The 25,648-nt window shown below is 45.3% G+C and overlaps 1 protein-coding gene across 1 annotated transcript in view; it reads left to right on the forward strand.

The window, feature by feature from the left end:
* Positions 1–275: 275 nt before the first annotated feature.
* MSN (moesin) overlaps positions 276–25,648 on the forward strand; it is a 69,549-nt gene continuing 44,176 nt past the window's right edge. The window contains exon 1 of the mRNA XM_063083494.1: positions 276–454. Within this exon, the coding sequence (XP_062939564.1) occupies positions 443–454 (12 nt within the window). The 5' untranslated portion in view covers positions 276–442. The remainder of the gene's footprint in view (positions 455–25,648) is intronic.

Raw genomic sequence — 25,648 nt, forward strand, 5'->3', positions numbered from 1 at the left:
GGGGGTGGGGCCGGGTGGCTGGGACATGGAGGGTTAGAGGTTGTGACGGGGGTGGGAGAGGAGCCGGATGGGCCTGGGTCTGGGGTGGGAGCCCCCCTTGGGCCGCCCAGGCCCAGCCCGATCCTCCACGTGGCCGGCATGGCCCGGCTGGGCTGGGCGGGGCGAGGCCGGCGGCCGGCGGGGAGGCGGGCGCGAGGGCGGGGAGCGGTGCGGAAGCCGGGCCACATAAAGGAGCTTGCGGCGCGACGGGGGCGGTTCTTTCCTGGGTGGGGTTTGTGAAGTCGTGGCCCGTTAGCAGGAAGCCGAGCAGTCGCCCGGACGCTAGAGAGGGACCCGGTCCGAGACCCCGGCCCGCGGAGTCCTAACCGTGTGTACTGCGTGCTCAACGCTGTCCGACAGTTCCCAGCCAAACTTCGCCAACTCCGCCGCCTTTGCTGCCACCATGCCTAAGACGGTGAGTGCCAGGGGTGGGCGCTGTTGACCCTGGGGGCTCTAGCTGACCCGCGTCGCCCGCCATCAATCCGCCTGGGACGACGCACCTTCCGCCATGGCCCGGGACGTGGAGGGGACGGGAGTGGGGTCCTGGTCTGGCGCGCCCCCGGGGGTAAAGAGGTATCCAGTATAGAACTGCGGCCAGGGCGAGGCCGGCCTCTTTCTCAGTTTCTAGTTCCCTGCGTCGGGGATGCGACAGTGGGGAAGGGTTTGTTGGAGGCTCAGGGTCTTTCCTTTCCCCTGATGGGCCGTGGGCGCAGGGGAGAGAACTCTGGTCCAGAGGAGAACACCTCCCCTAGCCCAGGAATTGGCGCCTTTCTGGGGCAAGACTACCACTGTCCTAGAGGGGAACAGAGAATCAGGGAAGAGGGAGGGAGCCACTCTGGGCGGATCCCGTACCCCCACTAATCTTTCCCGAAGCCTCCCGACCTGCTCCAGCTGTTTCCCACTAGGAGGTGAGGAGAGAATTGTGGAGGGACTCATCATCGAGACTACTTGCTTTTACCCAGGAGCGCCAACACTTCACTAGGCGCCAGTATAAGGAAAGGCCTCCCCCATCTCCTGGGAGAAAGGACTGGTTTCTCTTTCCTTTCCACCCGCCAAATCCCTGCCCTGCCCATTACTTAATGCCTCTCTATCCCCTCTGGATTGTTCTGTGCAGTGTGGGTTCTCTCCTGTGGGGCCACACCTTTCTAGAGTGGTGCTTGATTCTGGGATCCGGTCTCCACCCCACTGGCTGTTATGAGAAGAGCAGAAGCCTCCTGGGAGTGGGGCCTAGGGGGCCGGATGCCCAAGAGGGAGGGGTGAGGGAGGGCTGTGCCTGACTAATGAGTTCTGCTTGCTTTTGTGCAAGTCATGCCAAATGGCTGCTGGGGCCCTTCCCTTGCTCAGGAAGGCGTGGTGACCACCCTGCCTTGAGTCTCTTAGCCCAGACCCATCTCCCTAGGACTGCCTGAGTCTACAAGAGCTGAGATAGTGACTAGTAGCCTTGGGAAGGGCTGAGGGGCCCCTGGGATGAGAGGAGGAGAGTGGGGGTTCAGTTCTTCGGGTGTGTGCTGAGCTTTGGTTGCCACGTTGCTGTATTCCAGCCTCATTGCCAAGTCATTCTTGCTTTTCCAGAGCCGTGTTTTCAACAACTATGTGCTTGCACCATCTCTTTCTTTTAAATTGCTCCTGGTTTTATGATATGGGGCTTTTCCACACTTTCTTCCCAAACCCCTCCCCCCGCAAAGTAATAGAGAATGGTTTTGCAAAGAGAGGGGGAAAAACCCATTGTCTGTCAACACAAAGGATTATAAAGATCCTTCCAGGAGCCTCTCTTTGGGTCTATCTCTTTCTGATTAACTCCTGAGTCCTCCTAAGGTGTGGCTTTGCTTGAACAGTTGGGTGAATCTCGGGGAATAGACTCTGCTCCATGGTCTCTCTTCCCTAGTGGCATATGTCATCCTCAGTTCTGAGATATCTCACCTTTAAACACAACTTGATGGGCCTGGAAGTTGCCTTAAAGTTGCATTAACCATCCCATCTCGGTCAAAGTGGCAAAGAAGACAGTATGGTGATCCTTTTCCTGGTATGGAGAGAGATTGGAGTATAAGCTGTTTAGGGTCAGGTCTGGGGTACTGAAAGTACCTGATTACTGAAGGTATATTTATGCAGATTGACTGAAACTTGAATCATTTTGGAAGGAGAGGGCTAAATTTTGACAGACTTGGAAGCATTAGAGAATTTTCCGTGTTGTTCAATTCAAGGAATGTTAGAAAAATAACTATATCATGCCTATTAAGACTATAGAATCTTAACCTGAAAAGGACCTTGGAGACTGTTTAGTACAACCCCCCCACTTTTTTTTTTTTTAAAAAAACTGAAGATATTTAGGCCTACAGGAAAGGACCTACCTAAGGGCATATGGTAACTGAGCCAAGATTGGGGTGCAGGCTTTCTGATTCCCATCCCATTGAATCCCCACTCTGACACTCAATGATTAGGTTTGTGAAGTTTAAGTTCCCTCTCTTGCCCAAAGCAAATTAGCTGTTAACAGGCCTTCATGGTCCTCTGATAAAAGGAAGTAGGTAATTGGGCAAAGTGACCAACACTGGCATCTGTGTGGTCTCTTGGTAAGATATAGAAGTGTCAAAATGTGCCTCCTGTTATTTTCTCATTCCTCATCCCAAGGCTGAGGTGTCCAGGGAACACTTTAGTTCACCAATACCAGCCTGTAACTTTAATGAAGAGGGGAAAATTCCCTGTTCTCCCCTCCTTCTTCACTGGTGTGCTTTAAGCTATTTCTGGAGTATGACAAATAGAGAAGGGTAGTGGAAAAATCAAACATGTTCATTCATACGAGCCATTTCTACAGTCTGTCCAGGGTCTGTTTCACTTTTTCTAGCCAATTGTCTCTCCTAGTCACCCCAGCCTCCCTTAAATCTGTTAAAACATCCCCCCCCCCCACCTTTTTTGCTGTTCTTGGAATCCGCTTCTGGATGCCAGTTTCCTGAGTCTGCTTTAGTAACCAGAATGGAGAAACTTATTAACGCCATCTGCACCTTCTGGTGATAAGACAGTTATATATTTAAAAAAGGTCTTTCCCTTTTTTTTTTTTGACTGGTAAGGGGATCGTAACCCTTGGCTTGGTGTCGCCCGCACCGCGCTCAGCCAGTGAGCGCACCGGCCATCCCTATATAGGATCCAAACCTGCGGCCTAGGCGCTCCCAGCTCCGCACTCTCCCGAGTGAGCCACGGGTTTGGCAGGTTTGGATCCTATATAGGGATGGCCGGTGCGCTCACTGGCTGAGCACGGTGCTGGTGACACCAAGCCAAGGGTTACGGTCCCCTTACCAGTCACCAAAAAAAAAAATAAAATAAAAAAATAAAAAAATAAAAAAGGTCTTTCCCTTTCCCTACCCTCTTTAACATTTTTTTTTTTTTTTTTAAGATCACAAAGGCTTAAGGGCACTCTTGGATTCTCTATAAAGAGATTGTTTTGAATTTTTAATATGTTCTTGAGTTGTTGGTCTCCCTCCTTAGGATTTATTAAATGTTAAAGTTGAAAAGGCTCTTTACCACTATCAAGTCCAACTGTTCTCCTTGTATAGATGAGGAAACTGAGACTCATGATAGGGAGGGACTAACACAGAGTGATGTAGCATTCCAGTGGCAAAGCTAGGACTTGAATCTAGGTCTTAGTTACAGGGTTAGTCTTGGTAAAAACTCTGATTTTCTGGGGTTTTAGCCCTAGATGAACAGGTCAGGGGAATAGTGATCAAGTGGTGATTTGATAGGACCATCCATGTGAGCAGACATAAAGCCCAGCTCCTTGAAGTATTTGAAGGATTCTGGGTCTGTATTCAGCTAAATTTTAACAGGGGCTGTGTGGACTGTTTATTCTCTTGCCATTCCTAGCATTGCTTAAGCCACTGGAGTGGTACTAAAGTGGTATTTGGTGAATAGGAGGCAGAATCTCAGTCTTTTAACCCTTGAACCAGCGCTGCCTGCAGACTTTAGGTTGGGGCAAGGGATCAGGAACGGAGGCTGTGTGAGAGAGAATCCTGCATCTTCACTTCTTTGGTTCTCCAGTTTGCTGGGCCCTTTGTGACAGTGTAGGTGATGATAGAGACAGACCAGGAACAATCTTGGTGATTTCCTTTAGGCTTGTCTTTGAACAGTCCTTTAGGCAGGCAGGGGCTGGTGGGGCTTGAGGGACTTTGTGGGACCCTCAAAGGCATCAACTAATCTATACTCTCTTGTGTTAGACTTAGAGAGGGAAAGGTTGCTCTATGAGTCAGTGATAGAAGTGGTATTGACCATTAATCTGCTTTTTCCATCTCCTTGGATGAGATGAGATGACAGATACAGTTATTCTGAACTTTGTTCTTACAGTGTTGCTTGGCAATCACCTGTCTCAGGTCCCTTTGTATCTTCCTGGGAATCCCCTGCCCTGGAATCTCCAGAGGAGAGATTTGTCTACCAACACTACCAGGGTTGGGCCTTTCATGGACAGAGCTGCTGAAAATTGGCATCATTACAGTCTGGGAACAGTCTGTCTCTGATCTTTTAAAGAAAAAAACGAGTTTATTATGTGCCTCTTTCCTAACTCACAACCTTTTCTCCCTGCTACCCCACCCCATTCTTCTGCTCCAAAAGGAAAAAACAAAACAAACAAACAAAAAACTGAGTACAAATGTGGTCTCCTATGGAGCAGTCTATTGGTCAAGTGAAGGGGTTGGTCTTTTCATGATTGACTAGCTTTGGTGTTCATCCTTCCTCCCATTTCATGCTTGATAGAGCTGAAAAAACTTTTCAATTCCTGGTTCTAATTTGCGGTACAGGAGCTGTCACTTTAGAGGGTTAGCTCAGGATTTCATGAATTTGGAAGGTGGGTGTTGAGAAATGGAAGGTAATACTGAACTGAGAATTCTTCTTCTTCTTTTTACATGTAAGAAGAACCTGTCTTCTGTCCTCAGTAAAGTGATCCAAATGAAGTGGGCGTTTAGGCACATCCTTTCTTCAGGCCCTCAGTCTTTCCAGCTTGTCATGAAGGACCTGTATTTGTATGTTTATTCCTTCAGACATTCTTTCCTCACAATTTGAGCACCAGTTTCTATATACCAGGCAGTGCTGGGAATACAAAGTTGAACAGCACTTGCTAAAGTGTACCTTCTTATTCCCCTCCACTTCTGGAGTGTTGTTTCTTCCTGAGTGCTGAGTTCAGAATTGAGTTTCTAGCCTGGGATTTGGTTGTTTCATTAGTAGATCTGACAGAATACTGGCATGGGTACTCTTGGCCATTTCTTCTTGAGTCTATGGAGGGGAAAGGGCTGTGTCTTTCTTTACTAAGGAAAGAAAGAAACCAAATAAGACTATATTATGAAAGCTGTGGGTTGACTGAAGACTTATGGATAAGCATCAAAAGCTTCACAGATTTCCCTGCCTTTCTTCTCACATTTCCTAATATCTGCCTGACAATAGCATAGACTCCCTATAGTTCTGCTGAAAGCCCAGGAAGCTAGGTATTAGGTTATGTTTCGAATTTCCTTCTAATCTGGTGAGTGTGGTAGTTACATATATTGATAGATATTGAGCTGGTGGACATAAACAAATCCCCTAAGGTATCTACCAGCAGTGAGCTGAGGACTAACTGTTTTGGGGTGCAGCATTTCAAATGCATCTGTACTTAGGGCAGCCCAGAATTTCCCCAGTCTTAAGCTTTCCTTTAACTGATTGTTCTGGAAGGTCTGGGTTTCTCACAGGAGTGTTTTGAACCATAGAATAACTGAGCTGACCTTCAACCTTCTAGTTCAGGCTTTATGTTTTAGATAGGGAACCCAAAGCCAGAAAAAGGAAGAGATTTGAGTGAACTGGTAGTAGGACTCGGACTAAAATCCAACTTGCCTGACCCCTAGTATCGGGGAGGAACTTTGAGTACCTGCCTTCTAAATGGCACTCACTGCAGGGTGCTCAGTGTTTTCTCCCTTTGTGCTGGGGGTTACTTGACCATGGTGTTATGGTCGTGGGAAGAGCATCTTTTTTTGAGTGTGTAGAGCTGACCTCAGGGGCTTCTTTATATGAAGGTGGTTCAGACATTGACCTTGCCTCAGGAACTCTCTGTAGTGCTTCCCAGGAAGGTGAGTGTTCTGCTTTGGCTGTGCAGGGTGGTGGAAGGCAGATGTGTGGGCTGAAGGGAGGTAGGTAGAGGAGACTAGCCATGTTTTCCTGCTTGTGACTAGGCCTTGCTGTCCTAAGAGTCCTTAGGGAAGAGAGTTATTTATTTGTATTCATAGCCAGAGAGGTTAGGCAGCTTGTTCGGGGTTGCATAAAGTTGGTAATAGTATTGAAAGGAGAACTTGGCTTTCCTAATTCCCAAGTTAGTGGTCTCCCACTGGACTTGTCTGCCTTGAAAGGATAATTAATTCTTTTCACCCATGGGGCACAGACTTCCAGAGAATTGGTTCTGTGGTGATTACATTAACAAGATGGCTGCAGTGGATTGCCCCTAAATAGCTTCTGCTGTAGCGGATTTCAGTGATTGGGTGACTCAGTTCTTCTGGGGCCTTTATAATGACTTCATTCTCTTCCTGCCTGCACCTCACCTAAATTTCCTGCTTTCTCTTTGCCTTTTTAAATTTTGAGCTCTGACCAATTTGAATTCTGACTTAGTGCTCCAGCTTGATTTGTCCTTTGAGTTAGGAGAGTACTTATGGTACTTTCCTTTCCAATTTGGTGATAACATTTGCTGCTATAGCAACCATTTGAGTACAGACTGGAATTTCCTGGTCTCAACCCTCACCACTCACCTCTAGGTACTTATAGGCCAAGTCTGGGGTAAGTAGCTAGCCAAAAAAGGACTTTTTGGGTCTTCATAGAAAGGGAGCATAGAGTAGTGTTGAGAAGCACAGACTCTGGAACCAGAATGCTTAGACTCAAATCTCAGCTCTGTGACCAGCTAGTTGTGTAGCCTTGGGAAAGTGACTTAACTTCTGTGCCTCATTCTCCTCAACTGTGAGGTGAAGATAATAATGGTACCTATCTCATAGGATTATTGTGAGGATTAAATGAGGCTATTAATGTAAAGTGCCTAGAACTGTGCCTAGCATCTAATAAGTACAATAAAAATGTTAATTATTATTATTTATTGAACTAGTGTGTGCCTGACCCTGTGCTAGGTGGGATGGGTAAGAAAGAAGGCAGGAAGTGGCACTCTCATTATTTATTGAGTGGTTACTATGTACAATTTACTGTAAGGGATATAAATAAGTGAATGGGGGGTATAGTCGCTGCCTTCAAAGATCTATTTAATTGGGCTTTAAGGGCTAGCTCACTTAAAAACAGTTTGAGAAAAATGCGTACTTTACATGGCATTTTCTGTAGATTTTGAGAAGGGAGTTTACTGGGACATGAATATGGCCTTGAAGGATGGATATATACTTGGAGGCAGCAGCCATTCTGGATGGGAGAGTAATGTGGTTTTGGTATGTGGGCATAAACCAAGTGGCTCTTGGCCAGTGCCCTCTTGAAAGTGAATTTGTTTGAAATGAAGGAAGGCTTGAGATACTGATTATTTCAAGGGGAGCCACAGAAACATACATGCAAGCATAGATCAAGTTGCTATTTCTAGGGTCATCTGGAGCCAATAGTCCTTTCTTAACTGGCAGCCCTTCTGAAAGGGTCTGTGGGGGAGATTGTACCTTGAGTTTTCGAGAACTGGGAATTAAAAAAAAAAAAAATGTTGTCTTTGTTGCCCAAGTAGGTACGTGAGAGGATCCTTCCTTCATGTTTTCCAAGGAATAGAGCTCAGTAATGACTTTCTTGAGGTCCACAGCCTAGAAACAGCGTTCACTTCTCCTAGTGGCTTTGCTATAAGATCAGGTATTTGGGAAAGGGTGAAGATAGGGGGGAGGATTTCTCAGTGTGTGGTTGTTGCCTTTTATGGCCAGGACCCAGCTGCAGCATCTGGGCCTTAGACTTGGAGAAAGGGTCTTTTGAGAGACTTTCAAAGCACAGCTCTTTGGCTGTGCCTCATTACGGAAACACCATACCTGATGCTCCTTTCAATGGGCTTGTTGCGGCATAAGGTAAGTGTTGACATAGCTCCTAGGCCACTGGTATGGTGAATGGCTCTGTACTGTTTTGCCAGGTAGTTCCTATGATTGGAGACTCTGAAGGCTGAAGTTTTTTTCCATCCCTGGCAACCTTTTCTCTTGTTGGAATTTGATAGATACTTTATGTCACCAGGTTCAGGGCCTTAGGAGAGAAGAGTTGAGATGTTAGGATTTGGTTATATAAAACAAAGTATAATCCTGAAAAATCTTTTCCTGGGCATATATTTGGAAGGTGACAGGGGCCAGGGCCTAGAACGAGGAAGAAGGCATACCTGTCAGGCTTGGTTATCATTTCCTTCCCTGTCTTTAGTCCTGGCTTCCCTTAAATACCTGGGAAGGATCAAGTCTTATTTTTCTGGAGTTAAGTGTGTTTTTGTAAGGTTTCTGATCTTACTTTCTGGGTATAATCTGCCCCCACCCTCACCCCTGATTGGTCCTTTTTCGGAAATCTCAGCCTGGAAGTTTGGTGAAGTACACCAAGAGGCTTTCTCTTACCTTTTGTAGTCTTTAACTGAGGTTGACTAATCTGTGGTATGGAGTGGGAAGGTGGGGGTCAAGGTAACAACCAATTTGGTGGTCATTAAGTTGTACAAATCCTTGCTATCTTTAAGGGTTTTAAGTGAGCTAAACTTGCCAAACATCCTTGTAGATAGATGCTCATGGGAGACTGACTAACCCACAACAGTTCTCTTACTGAGAACAAAAGTCACGTAACATCTTTGCTTTTGAATTTTCCTTTTCCCTAACATAAAAATATGAGAAATATGTAAATGGAGTAGAATAAAGCTCCTCCAGGTTCCTTATTGCCCTTGGTGCCTGGGCCATGGTAGATCTAGCGTATGCTTGGCAGGAACATCTGCCATTTTGCTTAAGGTTTACACTACACCTCTCTGCTTTCAGTACTTGGAGAGCTGCTCCAGCTGGGCCTGAGGTGGGTCTGGGGAAAATCTAGCCTAGTTACCTTTCTCTCTGCTATAACCTGGACATTTTCCTGTGATTAGGAGTTTACCTCCTGGCTGTAGGCCAGTTGCCAGAGGAAACCGATGACTAAAGCCTTCCTCAATGTGATGTCAGCTTCTGGAACCTTTCCTAATGATTCCCTACCAGTCAAGTCTGCCTTATTTGGCTATTTTCTCCCCCCTCAAATCCCCACCCACCACAGCTAGTCCCCTATTCTCCTTCAGTACAAGGATTGCCTTCTTCAAGTTTATACAATGCCACCTGCAAAGTTTTCTCCTTGTTTAGAACCCCTAATGTGGGGAGGAGTGGGGAAGATGGGAGAGCTGTGGAATGACTGTGATTTCTCCACCTTGCTTTCTTATCTCTTTTTGCCTTCTTGACACTGCCTGGTCACCCCTCTCCAGCTTCTTACCTAGACGTCTGACAGCCTAGGAGTGGTTTTGCTTGGCCTGAAAAGGCTCAAAGTGTGGTGTGTGGGTAGGGCTAGGACTCTGAGCATCTGAAACTGTTCCTTTGGAGCAGGTAAAGCTTTCCAGCTGATAAGTCCAGTTCTTTGCGTGTATGCCCAGCTTTCTCACTTGGCTTTCTTGAGTGGGCTTGGTCCAAGGTCCCTCTGCCTCTCCTCCCCAGTTCTGAGCTGTCTAGCCTTAGGTTAGAGGAGCTGAGCTTTTGACACTACAGGTTGGGGAACCTGTCTGGATTTTTCTTCCTTCCTTCCTTCCTTCCTTCCTTCCTCCCTCCCTTCCTTCCTCCCTTCCTTCCTTCCTTCCTTCCTTCCTTCCTTCCTTCCTTCCTTCCTTCCTTCCTTCCTTCCTCCCTCCCTCCCTCCCTCCCTCCCTCCCTTCCTTTCAGTGTCTTTTAGTAAAGATGGTACAATGGAAAGAATAGTGGACTGAATCAGGATATGTCGTTTTTAGTCTCTGCCTGTGGGACCTTGGGCAAGTTACTTTTATGAGCCTTAGTATCCTTATCTGTAAAATAGAGACATTGGCTTTTTCTGACATTCTGATTATTTGTGCCCATTCTTTAAAGGGATATTAAGGGGATCTTGGAAAGAGTGTAACAGAGCAGAGAGCAGTGACTGTTTGGAAAAGTTGCCCTCTCCCCTTTAGAATGGCATTGAGGGTGTTGTTTTTGCCTCCAGCTGTCAATATGTATGCAGCTCTCTCTATTTCAATGAACTCTGCTCTGAAGGTATTATATTTACCCACCACAGAGCTTGCTGTGGGGATCCTGGCTTGGAGAGACAACAGTTAACTGAGTGCCTTGGGTGGGGCCTTGGAGTCTAGCCTGCAGTCTACATTTGCTGACTATTTTTGGTCACTGGTGGCTCCAGGAAGAATAGAAGACCCTTGGATTGGTCATTGTTTCATGAGGGAAGGGGAAAACCAAGAAACAAACCAAAACTGAGTGCAAATTAGGTTTGATTTCCGCTATTCCTCTACCCCACGACATCCCTCCCCTTAGGGTTATGAAATTGCTTTTGGCTGAGTCTTAAATTGCTAAGCTCCCCTTCCCCTTCCTCTGTCTGAGTCACTGGTGTCTATGTTGCACTTGGATGGGGAGAGCCAGGTCATCTGGACTAAGGTGGAGCAAAGGGGAGGAATTTTCATCCAGGGAGATTGCCACAATGCCTAGTGTTGGGCTTTCAACTGATCCTGCATTTTATTTTATTAATTTATGCATTGAATTTTTTTTAACATTTTGTTTAGTTTTTATTAGTTATGAATATTCATGGGGTACAAAGCAAATTGTCAATACTTGTGCCTAAGATATGATGGCCAGATCCATACTGACAGCGTGTCCATTACCACAAATTGTGATTATACCTGTGTCCCCTACCCAATTACCCCCTCAGTTATCCCCGACTTCCCTCACCATACCCCACCATACCACTTTCCCCACTCCATTTTGTATCCCTAGGTGTGTTTTCTCCCTCTGCAAGTCCAACACACCACTGTGGTCTTTCTTTCCTTCTTTCTTTCTCTCTTAGCTCTCACTTATGAGTGAGAACATGTGGTATTTATCCCTCTGTGCTTTGCTTATTTCACTCAACATAAGTTTCTCCAAGCTCATCCATGTTGTTGCAAATGGGAGCATTTCATTCTTTTTTATGGCAGAGTAGCATTCCATGGTGTATGTATACACATTTTCCTTATCCAATCATCCATTGGTGGACATTTAGGTTGGTTCCATATCTTGGCTATTGTGAACAGAGCTGCGGTGAACATGGGAGAGCAGGTATCCCTTCGACATGATGATTTCCATTCCTTTGAGTGCATACCCAGAAGTGGGATTGATCCTGCATTTTTTTGATTATGGCTTCCTTTGGTGTTAGACCTGTAGATTAAAGAAAACGGATTTCTGAATTTCCTCTGAGGGCCTGCTGGGCTTATGGTGCATAAGCAAAGTTCCTGGGGATGGTGTACTCTTGTCTGGATCTGTTTTCACTGTTCTTCTTCTCCTTCTCTTCCTCTTCACTGATATTTTGTTCAGTGCTTGCTATGTCTTAGCCACCTAGGAGTTGGCCATGAACATGAGTCTCACCTACTCTGAGCCCCCTGGAGGGAGGGCAAGATAGGAACCTTAGTATCTATCTTCCTTTCTTTAGGAACGAGTTCCTAGGACAGTTTAACCGGAGAAGGCTTAGTTGGTTATAGCTGAGCAATGCTGTTGGGAAGAAGATTCTTCCCCAGTGTTGAGCTGGAATGGCCTCTGAGTCATGTGGGAGCTTGCTCCTGGGAGCAGCTGCCTTGCTCACAGCTCCTCATTCTTCCTAGGGGCCTCACATGGGTTGTTAAGGATGCCAGTTGCAAGTGGTAGATCAGAATGTCTGTTGGTGAGGGAGGGTAGGCAAGCAGGTTGAGGAAGGAGGTCAAATGGAAGAAGAGTGGTTCTTTATTTTTATATTTCCCCTTTTTGTAAAAACACAGTGTTATTAGTCCTTTTCTGTTGCTTGTAACAAAATACATGGAACTGGGTAATTTATAAGAAAATGAAATTTATTGTTTACAGTTTCAGAGGCTCAGAAGTTCAGAGTCCAGGGAACACATCTGGTGATGGCTTTCGTGGTGGCTTCAGTGACAGCGGTATATAACATTGTGAAAATGGTGGAGCAGAGAGAGCAGAGAAAGATAGACTCCTCTCTTATTTTAAAGCCCTCAGAACCATGCCCCTGACCACCATTTTTAATTCAGGTGCCCATAGAACACTATTGGATCCCTTGCATACATTATCACTGCTTCTCTGTCACCATGTCTATCACTGACTAAACGCTCTCCAAAGGTTTGTTCGTCCATAACCACCCCCACCTGGAGAACAGTCCCTTCTTGAGGCAGGGGGAATTAGAAGCTTTCAAATTCACAAGTTTTCTGAAGGAGAAAGCCTGGGAGGCCAGATGGCTGCAATACCACATAGTAAGTGCCATAACAGGAGTTCTTACAAAGTACAGTAGGCATGCAGAAGACGGTGCAACTAATGTACCTGGAAGTATTAAAGAAAGCTTCCAGCAGAGGTGACATGGAGTGGGGGAAGGTAAAGAAAAGGCACCTGACATTTCAAACTGAAAGAAAACGCATAGACGAAAGCAGAACATAAGAGGTATGGCTTTACCACACACACACACAAAAAAGGTATGGCTTACTTGGGAAACCTTGATCCCACAAAGCTACAGTATAGCATATGTGTGGGAACAAGTGGGAGCTGAGTCTGGAAAAGAAGCCAAGGATGGGCCAGGTACCAAAGGACCCTCCCTACATGCCATGATGCCAAGGGGTTTAGATATTCTAGTGTTCACATTCACTGCAGTGTTATTAGTACTAGTAACAGAGAAAATAACTTTTAACTAGTAATTAGGTACTAGTAATAGAGAAAATACACCTTGGAAAGGGGGAGGGTGCATTAGCTCCTATAGGGAAGAGAGGCCTGAGTACAGAAAAAGCCTAGCTGGCCTTGACTGACCAGTGTAAACTTCTTAAACAATGACAGATCTTAGTTTTCTATCTGTGGAATGGAAGAATAATAACACCCTACTTCTTAGGGTTATGGTGAGGATTCATTCAGTGCACTCATGATCTTAAAGTGCTCTGTGAGGTGTGAGACACAGAGGAGGGAGGGTAGGCCCAGGACACTCCAGAATTTTTGTTTCAGTTGACCTCTTAAAGTTCTGTCCTATGCGAGTTTCCCATCAAGCCTCTGATCCCAGAATGCCAGATGCTACAGTTTCTCTGAGCCCCACATAGGTGCCACACAGCCTGGCGATTTTTAGTAGGAGGTGTGCAGAGAAGCACCATCTCCCCACTCAGTTGAGCAACATACCTCCAACTAGCCCCAGCACAGTCCTACTGAAGAATGGCCACAAGTGGCTGCTGAGAGAGGTGCTACCTTCTCCTCAGCTCTTCAGCATCAAATAAGTGTTACTAGAGTAGAGGGTTTCCTAACTTCCTTTTAGTTGGAGATAGAAGTATTTATTCACACACACACACACACACACACACACACACACACACACACACACACACACACACACACACACACACACAAAAACCGGGGGGGGGGAAGAAGATATAACAACCACAATTACTTGAAGATACCACAAGCAAACAGAAAGGACATTGTTGGGGGGGAGGGAGAAGGGAGGGAGGTTTTGGTGATGGGGAGCAATAATCAGCCACAATGTATATCGACAAAATAAAATTAAAAAAAAAAATAAATAAATAAAAAATAAATTAAAAAAAAAAAAAAAAGAAGTATTTATAGAAGCTGCAGTGAAACTGGGCACCTTTGAGGTCTTCTGGCCCCAAGCCTGCATATCTTCATGTCCGTCACTGACTATGCAAATCTTCAGAGGTCTGCCCATCTCACCAGTCTTCAGCAAACAGTTTATGGGGAGCCATCCAAACCAAATTCAAGGTCTTTGGATAGAGATTCTCAAACTGTTGAGCTTTTCATTTTCACCACGTACTATCCATGGCTTCTTGGTGCTATCTTGGCCATTTGTAAACCCCCAGTCCACCCCAGGATTTTATATTTTGTAAAGAAGCAAATTACCTGAGCCTGAGGAAGATCTGTTGGTCAATGGTAAAACACAAAAAGGGGGAGGGAGTTGCTTAAGGTCACATAGTAGGAGTAGAAGCTGGTCTTGAAGCCAGGACTCTCAGGAGTGCGTTCTTTTAATTACATTAGCCTATCCCACTAGAATGTAAGCTTTATAAGAACAGAGATGGTTTCCCGCTACGCATTGTATCCCCATGCCTAGCATAGTGCCTGGCATAGAGTAGGTGCTTAAATATTTGTTGAATAGATATATTAATAGCTACTATTGTCCAGTTGGAATTGTATTCCTCAGACTCCTTTAGCTAGGTCTACCAGGGAGCCAGACAACAATTGCAGTATTCCACTGGAAACTGCCTAATGTAGATCCAACTGGGCCTTGGCAGAATGGAGTTGAGTAGTGCCAGGGAATGAGAAGGTGTTGTCCCTCCTGTGCACCTTGGAGAGCCTGTTTATCTGTGAGTGGCCAGCTTGTTCATAGCTAGTTTTCACTCCCTTTTTCCATGTCTTCACACAATACAGTAGTGTTCACACCAAGAGGGAATATTAGAATCAAAGCTTCTAGTGGATTCTAGTAGGCAAGGCAACTGTGCAAGCATTTCTATTCGTCTTTGTGAAGCAGCCCAGAGTTTGGCCATAGAGTAACATATTCGAGGCATTATCCAGTTTTTTATTTTTTATATGTGTGTTACTCATTATGGCATGACCAGCAGGCAGGACCACATTGTGTAATCTAATCCTGAGAGGTTTGTGCCCCTGACGTTTAAGGACTGGGTTGACCCCTGTGCTCAGGGATGGGCAGAGCCAGGAACAAATCAGGGAGGATAGCAGGGAAGTCCTGGAGAGCATCATGTTGGGCACCAGCAGCTGTCCCCTCCTACTGTTGCTGCTATTGTCACCACTACCACCACCACCATCCGTGCTACCTTGAGGTCCTAGAGCTGCATATCTTTGTAGATTTGGGCACATTTTGGTCAAGGTAGGCTAATTTGGGGGGCAATGGGAAGACTTTTCCTCCCATTCACTCCTTAGAGAGGGGTGTGGCCAGCATTTGGGAGGTATAGGTTTAGGCTTACTAGGTAAGGTTGGATGCCCTACAATAGAGAGAGCCTCTGGAGGTCACCTTGTATTTAAAGGACTTTTTTCCATGTGTTTTTGCAGTGCTGAGCTAGACACTGTACAAGAAATGTTAACAAAGTCTCTGCCATTTGGTAGGGCAGACTTAAATAAAGACAAACTTTACTTATTTTACAATTTTGGACTAGTTTTTTCATTATGAAACTAATGCATGTTCACTGTAAGAAATGAAACAGCAATGAAAAATATAAACTTCCCTGTCTTCTGCCTCTGACTCTACTCTCCAGAGAGAACCACCATTAGCCAGTTAGTTTTTAGAATGTAGACTCCTTTTTAATGCATTTATAGACGTATACCCGTAAACACACACATTAGCACAAATCCATATTGTTCTGCAACTTGCTATTTTAACTTAGTATGTGGTCCATCTTCTTATGTCAAATCAGATTTTAAATTTTGTATAGGCTCATTAATAAGCAAATTAACAAATGGGTGGAACACTTAAAATCTACACAAATAAAGGGCCTGTACTTTTCATCGAGTGGAAAATAACAAACACATTATTAAGGCTTGCCTGCCTGAGAGAGAAGGCGTTCTTAAGAAGGTGGGATCCTTCTACTGGGATGGATGATGAGAGCTGCTCTCCTTTCCAAGCTCAGTAGGCCCCACCTCTAGAGACTGCTGTGATTTCACCTGTGTCTAAATGATCTTAGTGGAGTGATTGGCGGTGGGATAAACCACCTTATTCTGCTTAATGTGGCCCCCTCCCTGTTCTGTGGTTTTGCCAGTTTGGGGTAGTTTGATTCCAGACAGTACCCGACTGAGAATTCTGCTCCTCAGAAGACCTGTGGTTACTGGAACTGTCTGCGGTGAAGGAAAGAAGCTGTGACAGTGTATATGTGTGTGTTGGTGGTGGGCACATGCCTTTCCAGTCTTCCCCAAAGAAAAGCAGTAGGAGGGCCTGTCAATTATCAGTGAAGCTAGATTAGAATCTCCCCTATCTCTCCCTTCAACATACACACCAGGGATCTTGTCCAGGTGGTGGAAAAGTGGAATTTTGCAGTGCTCAGCTATAGCTTAGTCATCCAGTTGAAGAGTTGAAAAAAGTAGTGATTTGTGAACCACAAATAAACATATATATATATATATATTAAAATTCTAGTCTTGTGGCACTGGTCCTCGTCTTAGAAGCTTGCTACCTTGAGGATATTGATCATGTTGAAGGAGCCAGGTCAGGAGAGGAGAAGCATAATTACCAGAAATGCCAGCTCTCTTCTTCCTATTCATGGCAGGCTCCACCCTTCCCTTTTCTTCTTAGTTTCCAGACTTCCACAGTAGGTGGAGCAGAGCTTCTGCTTGCCCACCCTTTAATCCTGGAGCCTCTGCCACCAGAGGTTGACCCTGGATAGGCTGGGCCTATAGGCCACTGCAGGCATTATTGTCTTCCCCCTCAGACAAACAGAAAGCTTCCTGCAGACTCTGAGTGATTGGAGCTTTCTGAGTACTGAGGCAGGGAAAGCAAAGCTCTGAGATCAGGCTCCAAAAAGGGAAAGGGAATGACATTTTAGAGAATTTTTTGGCTATTTGAGAAGCCTTGGATCCAAAGTATCCTACAGGCATTTATTGTAGGCCAGGCTTGTAGGTAGAGTTTTAACACTTACTGGTTATGTGACTTTGGGGAAGTCCCTTAACCTCCCTGAGCTTCCCATTCTCCCATTGGTAAAATGGGGATGATAATGCTAGCCTCAGAGTTGGTGGGAAACTTGGATGAGGTAATGTTGGACAGCCCTCAAATATTAGTTCTGCAGAAAATCAAGCACACAGGATTCAGGTGCTCAGAGAAGTTGAAATCATGTTTTAATAGCCTCTGTTGACAAAGGCGGTAGAGTGTGTCAACAGATGAAAGACTTTCAATTCACAATTATGAATGGTTATGATCCTTAAAAGGGTAAGCCTCGGTTATCAGGAAAAGTTTACTTCTGTGGAACAGCTAATTTAAAGACCACTTGAGACCAATGAGGCATTGCCATATAATTGACTCTCAACTATCCATAACAAAACTTTCTTCTTCCAGCTACCTGTGGATTGCCTGTCCTAAGCCATGTGAGCTCAGGGAATATAAACTCCCTTGGGTCTTCTGATAGTCCAGTTAAGATGTAATTAGAAAAGTAAACATGTCCAAAAAATTTCCCAAAGTTAAGTGGTTAGATTGCTATTGCTGGGTAATCCATATGGTATTACTCTTACATTGATGTGGATAACTGATCTTAACCATCAGGAAAATGGTGAAATTTGCCCTCTGGAGCAAGGAAAGTGATATGCTTCTACTTTCCAGGTCATCTGTACCCTCACTGACCATCTCTCCAGGCTGTGAACTCAGGTAGGGGTGGTAAATTTATGAGAATGGGATGAGAGGGAGGCAACTCTTCACAGATTGGAGGTAGAGAAGGCCACGTGAGAGTGCCCTGCATGGACTGTTATTTCAAGGAGGGTTTGATTAGTTCTCCATTCCCCACACTCTTCTGGGATTCAACCTTTGGCAGGAAGAGCTAAGGCTGAAGAAAATCTTGAAAGAACCATTAGGGACCTCTCTGGGCAAGTTCCTGTGAAACCTCTAGCTGTTGAGCAGCTCAGAAAAGGAAATTGTAGGGTTAGGAAGCTGGGAGGGAGTTATAAGTTTAGTGGACAGCTTCTTGTTCTCCACGTAGTTTCCTATTTAAAACAGCCCATTTAGATGTGAACTGAAGAAATTCCTTTACAGGTTGGCTGGGATTGCTTTGTAATTATTTTCCAGTGTTCCTAGCTTCTTTTCTCATCCCATGTCTGGACCAAAAAAAAAAAAAAAGTTTCCCAACATAAATAGTGGTAATTCTCTACATATGTAATATGCTTTGTAATTGTAAAGCCCTTTTAAAAAATCATTATTATTATATCATTTGATATTCACTAACTCTCTCCACTTAGCAGGTTAGGAATTATTATCCCCATTTTTCCATACGGGGAAAAAGAAGCTCGAAGATGTTAAGCAACTCTGCAAAAATTACTCAGCTAATGAGTAACAGAGATAAGACTTGAGCAGAAGACAGAAGACTTTGGTTTTAGACTATGCATAGGGTAGGGTGTGGAAAGAGGAGACAAGTATTGTTTCATAAAGGCCTGGACTTAAGCTCTGGTCACAGGCCAGAGTTCTGAGGCTAGAAAGGAAGTGTCACTTTTAAATGTTTGGCCCTTCCCCCATTCCACTAGTTGCCCAACCTCCCTTCAGTCTCTCTTCTAAAAGATCATGAGTCAAGAATAAAGTTTAGAGAGAATTCTAGCAGTTGGGGGCTGTGTGGGGTGTTGGCCACCTGTTAATGTTGTTTGTGTTCTGCCTGCTTTGGGCCTGGCCTGACTCTTGTTTTGCAGCTGGCTTCCTGTGTCACCCTCCTTGCTAGTGTTAAACCACTGCCTCCAAGGCTAGCTGTGCTTTCCACCTGGTTAAGCCAGTAACTTACTTGGCTTTGCCAAGCTCCTGGGCACGTAGAAGTTGCTTGTTAGCAAGTGAGGATTGTTTGGGGGCTGCTTAGACCTAGCTAATATAAGGTCTTGTTTGTACCTTGGCAGGTGCATTAGCATTGACCCAATTTCTTGTTGAGAGAAGGAAGTACTGAGGAATTATGAAAAGGGTACCCTTTGGGAGATGAAGATCTGTAGTTTAGTTTTGGTTCTGTTGCTACCTTTCCATGGTAATCTTGGCCAAGCCCCTGCCCCTTTTGGGGCCATAGGCTGTTCCACAAGGGGTTGGTTTGGCTAATCTCTGAAGGCTATTCCTGCTCTGAAGTTCTGTGATTTATTCAGAAATGTTCCACTTCCCTAATAATGGAGGCGGGTAGGGGGATAGTGGCACACATCTCAGAAATCATGTCATTCTGTGGAGAACTGAGCCAAATGGGCAATTTTACCAGCTCTGAAAGGTTGGGAGTGGTCAGCTATGTCTGACTTTTGGGAGGAGACATTTATAGAAGGGTCTTAGGAACGTTCAGGAGCAGAAGGGGTGGGCAGGTGAGGTTGGCAGAGGTGCCCTGGAGAGGTAGTTCTTAGGGAACCCACCGGAATCAGATGATAGACTGACATCATGGGGTAGATGGTTTAGCGTAGTCCCTGGCTAGGTAGTTCCTGGTTACATGAAGTTGATAAGCCCTCAGGAATGTGACACTCTGACATGGAAATGTGTCACTAGAGCAGCCAAAGGCTGTGGGGGCAGGAAGAACAGCTCCCTCTTGTCATCATCATTTCTGTGTAGGGCGGGAGGTACTTAAAGTTGGGCCATAGCAACCTTATGTGGCAAATGGAAAAGTCTAGCTCATCAGCACCGTACTCTCCCGAGTGAGCCACGGGCCGGCCCAAGGAAAAGTCTAGCTCATAATCACAGATAGGCCTGGTACTTTAGAGGAAGGTACTTGTTTGCTTGATGTCAAAGCATGTGGGGTTGGATTTACTAGAGCAAATACATTTTAATTTTTTTTCTTGTGGACTTTAAACAAGGTTTGAAAAAGGGAGAAATCTGAACTCATGACCCTAGTGGCCAGAATGAAGCTGGAGTTTAACTGTCAGAACTGCTCTTATAGTAGGGGGCTGAGCTTTGCATGGAGCCAGCTAGGCTTCCTGCCTTCTGATCCACCTTGGCCAGGGTATGCCTGGGGAAATCCAGCTTGCCTGTGCTGTTGGTCTTGGCTAGTTAGCAGAAACTTGTGTAGACTCTGATGAATTGGTATGGATTAGGGTTTTGGGAGTCAGTATTTTTTTTTTGCAGCTGGTTGGTTAAGGGGATCTGAACCCTTGACCTCGGTGTTACGGGCATCAATATTTTTTAAAAGCTTCCCTAGGGGATTCTAACTTTGGGCAAAGGTTGATAACTACATCTTTAATGGAAGCCTGTCCTTATTACATGTGAGAAAATTGAACCTGAGAAAGGGGAGGCCTATGCCAATGCCCACCCAGCATGGATACAGCTGAGCCCAGCTGAGACTTTGTCCAGGGCTCTTTCCACTCTAGTAGCTAGAGGTAAAGGTGGCCCTGGCAGCTCAATTGGGCATCTTCTAAACGTGGTCAGAGGGCCTAGAGGAGATGGGAGTTATAGCCTGCAACCCACAAGTGCTGGAGAAAGGAGTGGGGTTCAGGGTAACTAAGTGGACCAAGGGAGGTGAGTAGCTCTCTTTAGAGAGCAAGTTTATGATCTGGGCATGTGCAGACCAGTGGTGGGAGGGTGGGAGGAAGAATAGGACAGATGGGAGGTGAGTAATGCCATGGGCACCAAAGCATTCAGTTAGTGGGAACATTAAAGGGAGGTCGTAAGAGCCCAGAGACCTGGTGACTTCACTCCTCGACTCTATGTGGAAGTGCTGGGCTGGGGCCCTGTCCTGTGTCCAAGGCAGGGTGCTTGGGAACTATGGACTGCTTGTTCTCTGCTTCCTGCTTTGGCTGGATGGCCTTTACACCTGACTAGGGAGTGGGCCCAGCCACAGAGCAGCCTCTCCTAGGCCCTGGCCCTTGCTGCACCTATATTTTCATAGTGCATCGAGCTCTCCCATGTGTCCTGCCACCATATCACAGTGTGGTCTTTGATTATTTTTACACTGTTTTATGTTGCACCCAGATTTGAGAATAAGTTCCTTCTATGGTAGGAAAGGGGGGCTTTGTTCCAAGTTGTTCCAGGGTCATGAGAAGATGCTTAATGTGGAAAACCAAGCAGCACCAGGAGGACACCCTGGGTTTCTTTTTTCTCACCAGCCTCAAAAGGAACTTTTTCTTTGGGGATAGTGGTGACTGAGAGCTTTAGGGTAAATATGGTACACACGTCATTCTGTGGGGTCCAAGAATTACGTCTTTTCTCTACTAGATCAGGAACTCCTTGAAGTAAGGGCTTGTCATAATCTCTGTATGCCCAGTGCCTCCCCACTTTGCAAGGGCTCAACATCTGCTGAATTGGTTTGAGAGAATTTATTCTGTCCTCTCCTTTGAGTCAGATTACATTCCCTAGAAGCTCTCTATTTCCTGGCCAAAGAATGTAGAAGCTAAAGGGCTGCATCTGAGAGTTGGCTATCTGTGCCACCCCTTGTGTACAGAAGCCCGCAGTTCTTAGCAGTAGTTGACTTTTCAGGTGTACATGCTTTCACATATACATGTTTTTATTTTCTGTTTTCTCCAGCTGGGACAAGTGCGAGGAGCCGGAGGGTTAGAAGTGAGCACTCCTGAATGGTTGTTTCTTCTTACCACTTCCTTGTGAGAGAAATGTCAACCACACGATGAGCATCTTAGACCTAGTCTAGGGGAGAAAGGTCTGAGTTCAGTGGTGGCCACTAGTGGAGGTCTTTAGCCTTGGTGCTTTGTGATTGGCATTAGTTTCATTCTTAAGCCTCTCCCTCCCACTGAGGTTGGCTTCTCCACCTTGATTTCCTTTTATTCTCCAAACCTTTTCTGAGGGGATAGGGAGAGAAGCAAGCCACACATCTCTTTTCTGTTTTTTTTTTTTTTTTGTCTTTTTGTGACCAGCCGCACCGCACTCAGCCAGTGAGCGCACCGGCCATCCTTATATAGGATCCGAACCCGCAGCGGGAGCACTGCTGCACTCCCAGTGCCGCACTCTCCCAAGTGCGCCACGGGGTCGGCCCCACACATCTCTTTTCTGAAGCTTTAATAGGCCAGCTGGGAGGGGTACCTTTCTTGCTTCTTTCTTCTTTCGTGGTTTGATTTAGAGGCCTGGGGCACTCCATTGCCCAGCCTCCGGCCTGGGGCCTGCTACTGGGGGGTTCAACTTGGCCCAGGCCCTCCCTCGGATATGAATGAGCTTTTGGGGAAGATGGTTAGTGGTCTAAGCTTATTGTCTATTTTTCCCCCCAATTCTTTTGAGTAGGAAGGGAGTAGGCTACTGTATATGATTATCTAATATGAGGGCCAGTTATCTTTTGGCTAACTTTCAGATAAGACCCTTGTTGCCCATTTTCTAGAGACAGTAGAATATGAAGAGAGCTATTAGTCCAGGTTGGAGGCCTTGCGGATAGTAAGTAGAGTTATCAGCCTACCGATATTTGGTCCAGTCTAGGAACTGGCAAGCCTCCTCCTGGGGCCTATTTTTGTAAGTATGTATTGTAAGAATAGGTTTTACATTTTAAAAAGCAGTGTTAAAAAAAAGAAAAAGAAGAGTATGCAAAGACTATATGTGGCCCACAGAAACAGTTTGCCAACCCCTGGTAGCCTATGCTTCAGACTACCAATTTATTGTATACCCTTTTCTTATATACTTGAATCCTTTATAGTTACCTCTTTCCTGAGCCAGGCACGTTGTAGGCCTTTGAATCCTGATTTATGATTGGGCTGCATGTAGCCAATCATAAATCCCTTCCATGTTGGTTACTAACTAACCAAACCACTCTGTCTCCTTCTGGTGTACACTTGGGGTTATATTCACCTGGGATTAGAATTAAAATTGTATCCTTCTTGGAGTGGAAATAACCTGATAGATGATGCTTTCTTCCAGCTCACTCTTCCTCTGTAAAACTTTGCTTTTCATCCCAGATGGCCCCGAATCTGATAAGTATGCAGCTGCTATAGATAGTAATTAGGGAGATTTGAAAACACAAACACAAAAGTCCAAAGTTGTTCTCAATAGGGGATTCCAGAGCTGGGGCCAGCTCTTACTGTTTCTTCCCCCACACTCCATCCCTGGCTTTTTTAGACCTACTAAAATTAAACGTGGCTTTTTGAAAAGGTGCCTCGTTTGTGTTCTTGTAGGACCATACCTAGACAGAGGGAATCCTGGGAACTTTGGAGCAAGACACTGAGACTGTTTAGAATTGTGGGGGTAATAATACAGTAGTGATAGGAATTTCCAGCCAGGGAAGCATTCCGAGATCCATCTGTGGCCCTGACATCCTTTGCACTATTTTAGCTGTTGTGTGTTTATTTGGGTGTATGCCTACTTGGGGCACCTGTACCCATTTATGCCAAGTCTTTGGGAATCCTAGAGTGGAGGGAGTATCGTGCCAAGGCTAAGTCACTCTCCTGAAAAGGACAGGGTTCTAAGAGGAGTTATTCCAGGTCTGCTTTGGAATGCCTTCTCTTTTCCCTTCTGCTGCGCTTGTCTTCCCCAAACACACCTAGGATTGTAGATGCCCATTCAGCTCCAGACTACTAGGCCTGGGAAACTCAACCACTGTGATTCCTGACCAGGGGTAACACCCAGGGCACAAAGGGGTGAGCAGCACTCACCAGGACTGCTTCTTCTCTCCCCTTCCCTAATGCTTCCAAAGTCCTGTACCTTTACCTCTGGTAGTATGGTAGGTGTAAGGAATGTGCAAAGACGCTTTTGCTCCTTAAGGACTGAAGCATATTTGTGGGTAGTCGGCAAGTGATGTTGGCTTAAATGATTTTCAGGTGACAATTTAATGGCGAACACCGCAAGTACAGTTGCCTCAGGTCCCTACATGTCTTTTTTGGAACCAGGGTCTGGTTGGCATTGCTCAAAGTGATTTGAGAGAAGGGAGAGTGGTAGCCATAAGATAAATGAAGCAAGTCATATTTTGGAATTATTTTTAACCGTTATTTATAGCGGCATGACCTTGCGTTAGTCATTTAAATTCTCTGAACCTTAGTTTCCCCATCTTTAAAATGGACAATAGTAATGACAGCCACTTCACTGGGATTTATGATACTCAAGAGAGATGGAGAGTGTGAGAATATACCTAGCAGGGTACCTGGCATATTGAAGGTACCTAATAAATGTCCTATTTTCCGAAATCTCTTTCATTATATTTTGCCCTCTTTAAGTATTTGAGATCAAATAATTTTAGGAACCTAGTCAGCTGTGCCTCTAATTTGTAAGTGTGCCCTCTGGGCTTTACTATCTCTGTATGGTATTTTTTTTTATTAGGTGAGGAAATTGATACTTGAAATAATAATGCCAATGACTGGCCTAGTTTGTGATGAACCCCACTGTGCCTTCTGCTGTAGCCCATTGTGAGGAAACAGTGAGAATCTGTGTCAGTATGTCTATCACTTTGTAAAGAGGAACCTCTGCTCTGGGGAGCCTTGAAAGTCCCAGGATGAGGGAGTGTGTATGAGGATATGTGTATGAGACCCAGGGTAGAAAGGGATGTGAAGAAGGGAGGATTTACAGAGGAGAAAATGATTAGACGAACCCTTATTCAAGAGGGCAAAACAGTTTCTGAAATCAGTGGGTGTTGTAGTGGGCTCCCTCGAGTTCTGGAGAATGATTCCTTTGAGGTCTGTGGGAGCTAGGCTGGGAGTGCTTCAGTGGGCAACAGAGTCAGCTTCCTACCTGTATCTTGTACATTAGGCTGCCATGTTGGCCTTTGTTTACAGGGATTTCTGTCTCTGCCTATGGCACACCTCTCCCCCAAATCTGATGACTTGATGCCTAATATTTGGGTGACAGGAAGGTCTCTCTCTAATTTATTCTCTTCTGATAGATTCTGGGAAGAGAGTCAGGGAGCTGAAAAGGAGGCCTTGATCTTTAACTTCATGCCTTTGGGAGGGTTTTCACTTGTCATATGTTTCTCTGTGGGCATTTGGAAGCCGTACATTGTGTTTCTTGCCTCTGTGTTCTTGTAATGCTGTCTCTACTCAGAACAGCATGAGCTCCCCTTTTCCCTTTAACCTTTGCCTACAATAGTTGTATGTATCCTTCAAAACAGGTCAGCTCTTTGTCTGGAAACCTCTGTCTTCCCCATAGTGTCCTGGATGCCCCTTCTTTGTGTTCCCACAGTCCCCTCAGATTACCTGTCACTGCCTTGCTGTATAGAATGGTAATTCCCCATTAACTCGTCTGCATGTCGCTTCCCTCCAAAAAAAAAAATACTCACATGCTCACTTACTCTGTTATATACAGTCACATGCACACATCAGACTCATCTCAAAGCCTAGTCCATATTAGGTGTCTGATAACTTGGTGGTGTATGGAACCAGTATGGGCGTATACAGGGTACTTCAAAAAGTTCATGGAAAGATTTGTATTATCTTCTAATTCTGTTTTTTCATAAACTTTTTGAAGTGCCCTTGTATATGTCTGTGTCAGGGACATGCGTCCTTTTTGAAACACCTGAGATAGGTAAGAGGTAGTGTTTGCTTTTCCAGGTTTTACTAGAATTCTGGGTAGATTTTTAGGGTTCACTTTGGATTATGGAACAATATATGTTGCCTGGGCCATTAGAGGGGCTGCTGGGTAATGTCTGTAGAGATCCTGGTGGGCCTCTTTACCCCTGCTATCTAAAGAAACTAGACCAAAGTTGGGGGGATAGGGGGAGAATTCTTAATCTACCTAAAGAGCTGATCGTGTATGTGTGGGAGGGGCTGGGGGATTTGTGCATGCTTACCTCAGTATTAGGGGGTGTAAAGATTATGTGTTTATGGTGGTAAGGGTGCTAAAAACCCTGATATTTTTGCTGGATAGGTTAAACAGTTTTTACATTCTCAGT

The sequence above is a fragment of the Cynocephalus volans genome, chromosome X, assembly GCF_027409185.1.
Source record: "Cynocephalus volans isolate mCynVol1 chromosome X, mCynVol1.pri, whole genome shotgun sequence".
In the NCBI taxonomy this organism is placed as follows: domain Eukaryota; kingdom Metazoa; phylum Chordata; class Mammalia; order Dermoptera; family Cynocephalidae; genus Cynocephalus; species Cynocephalus volans.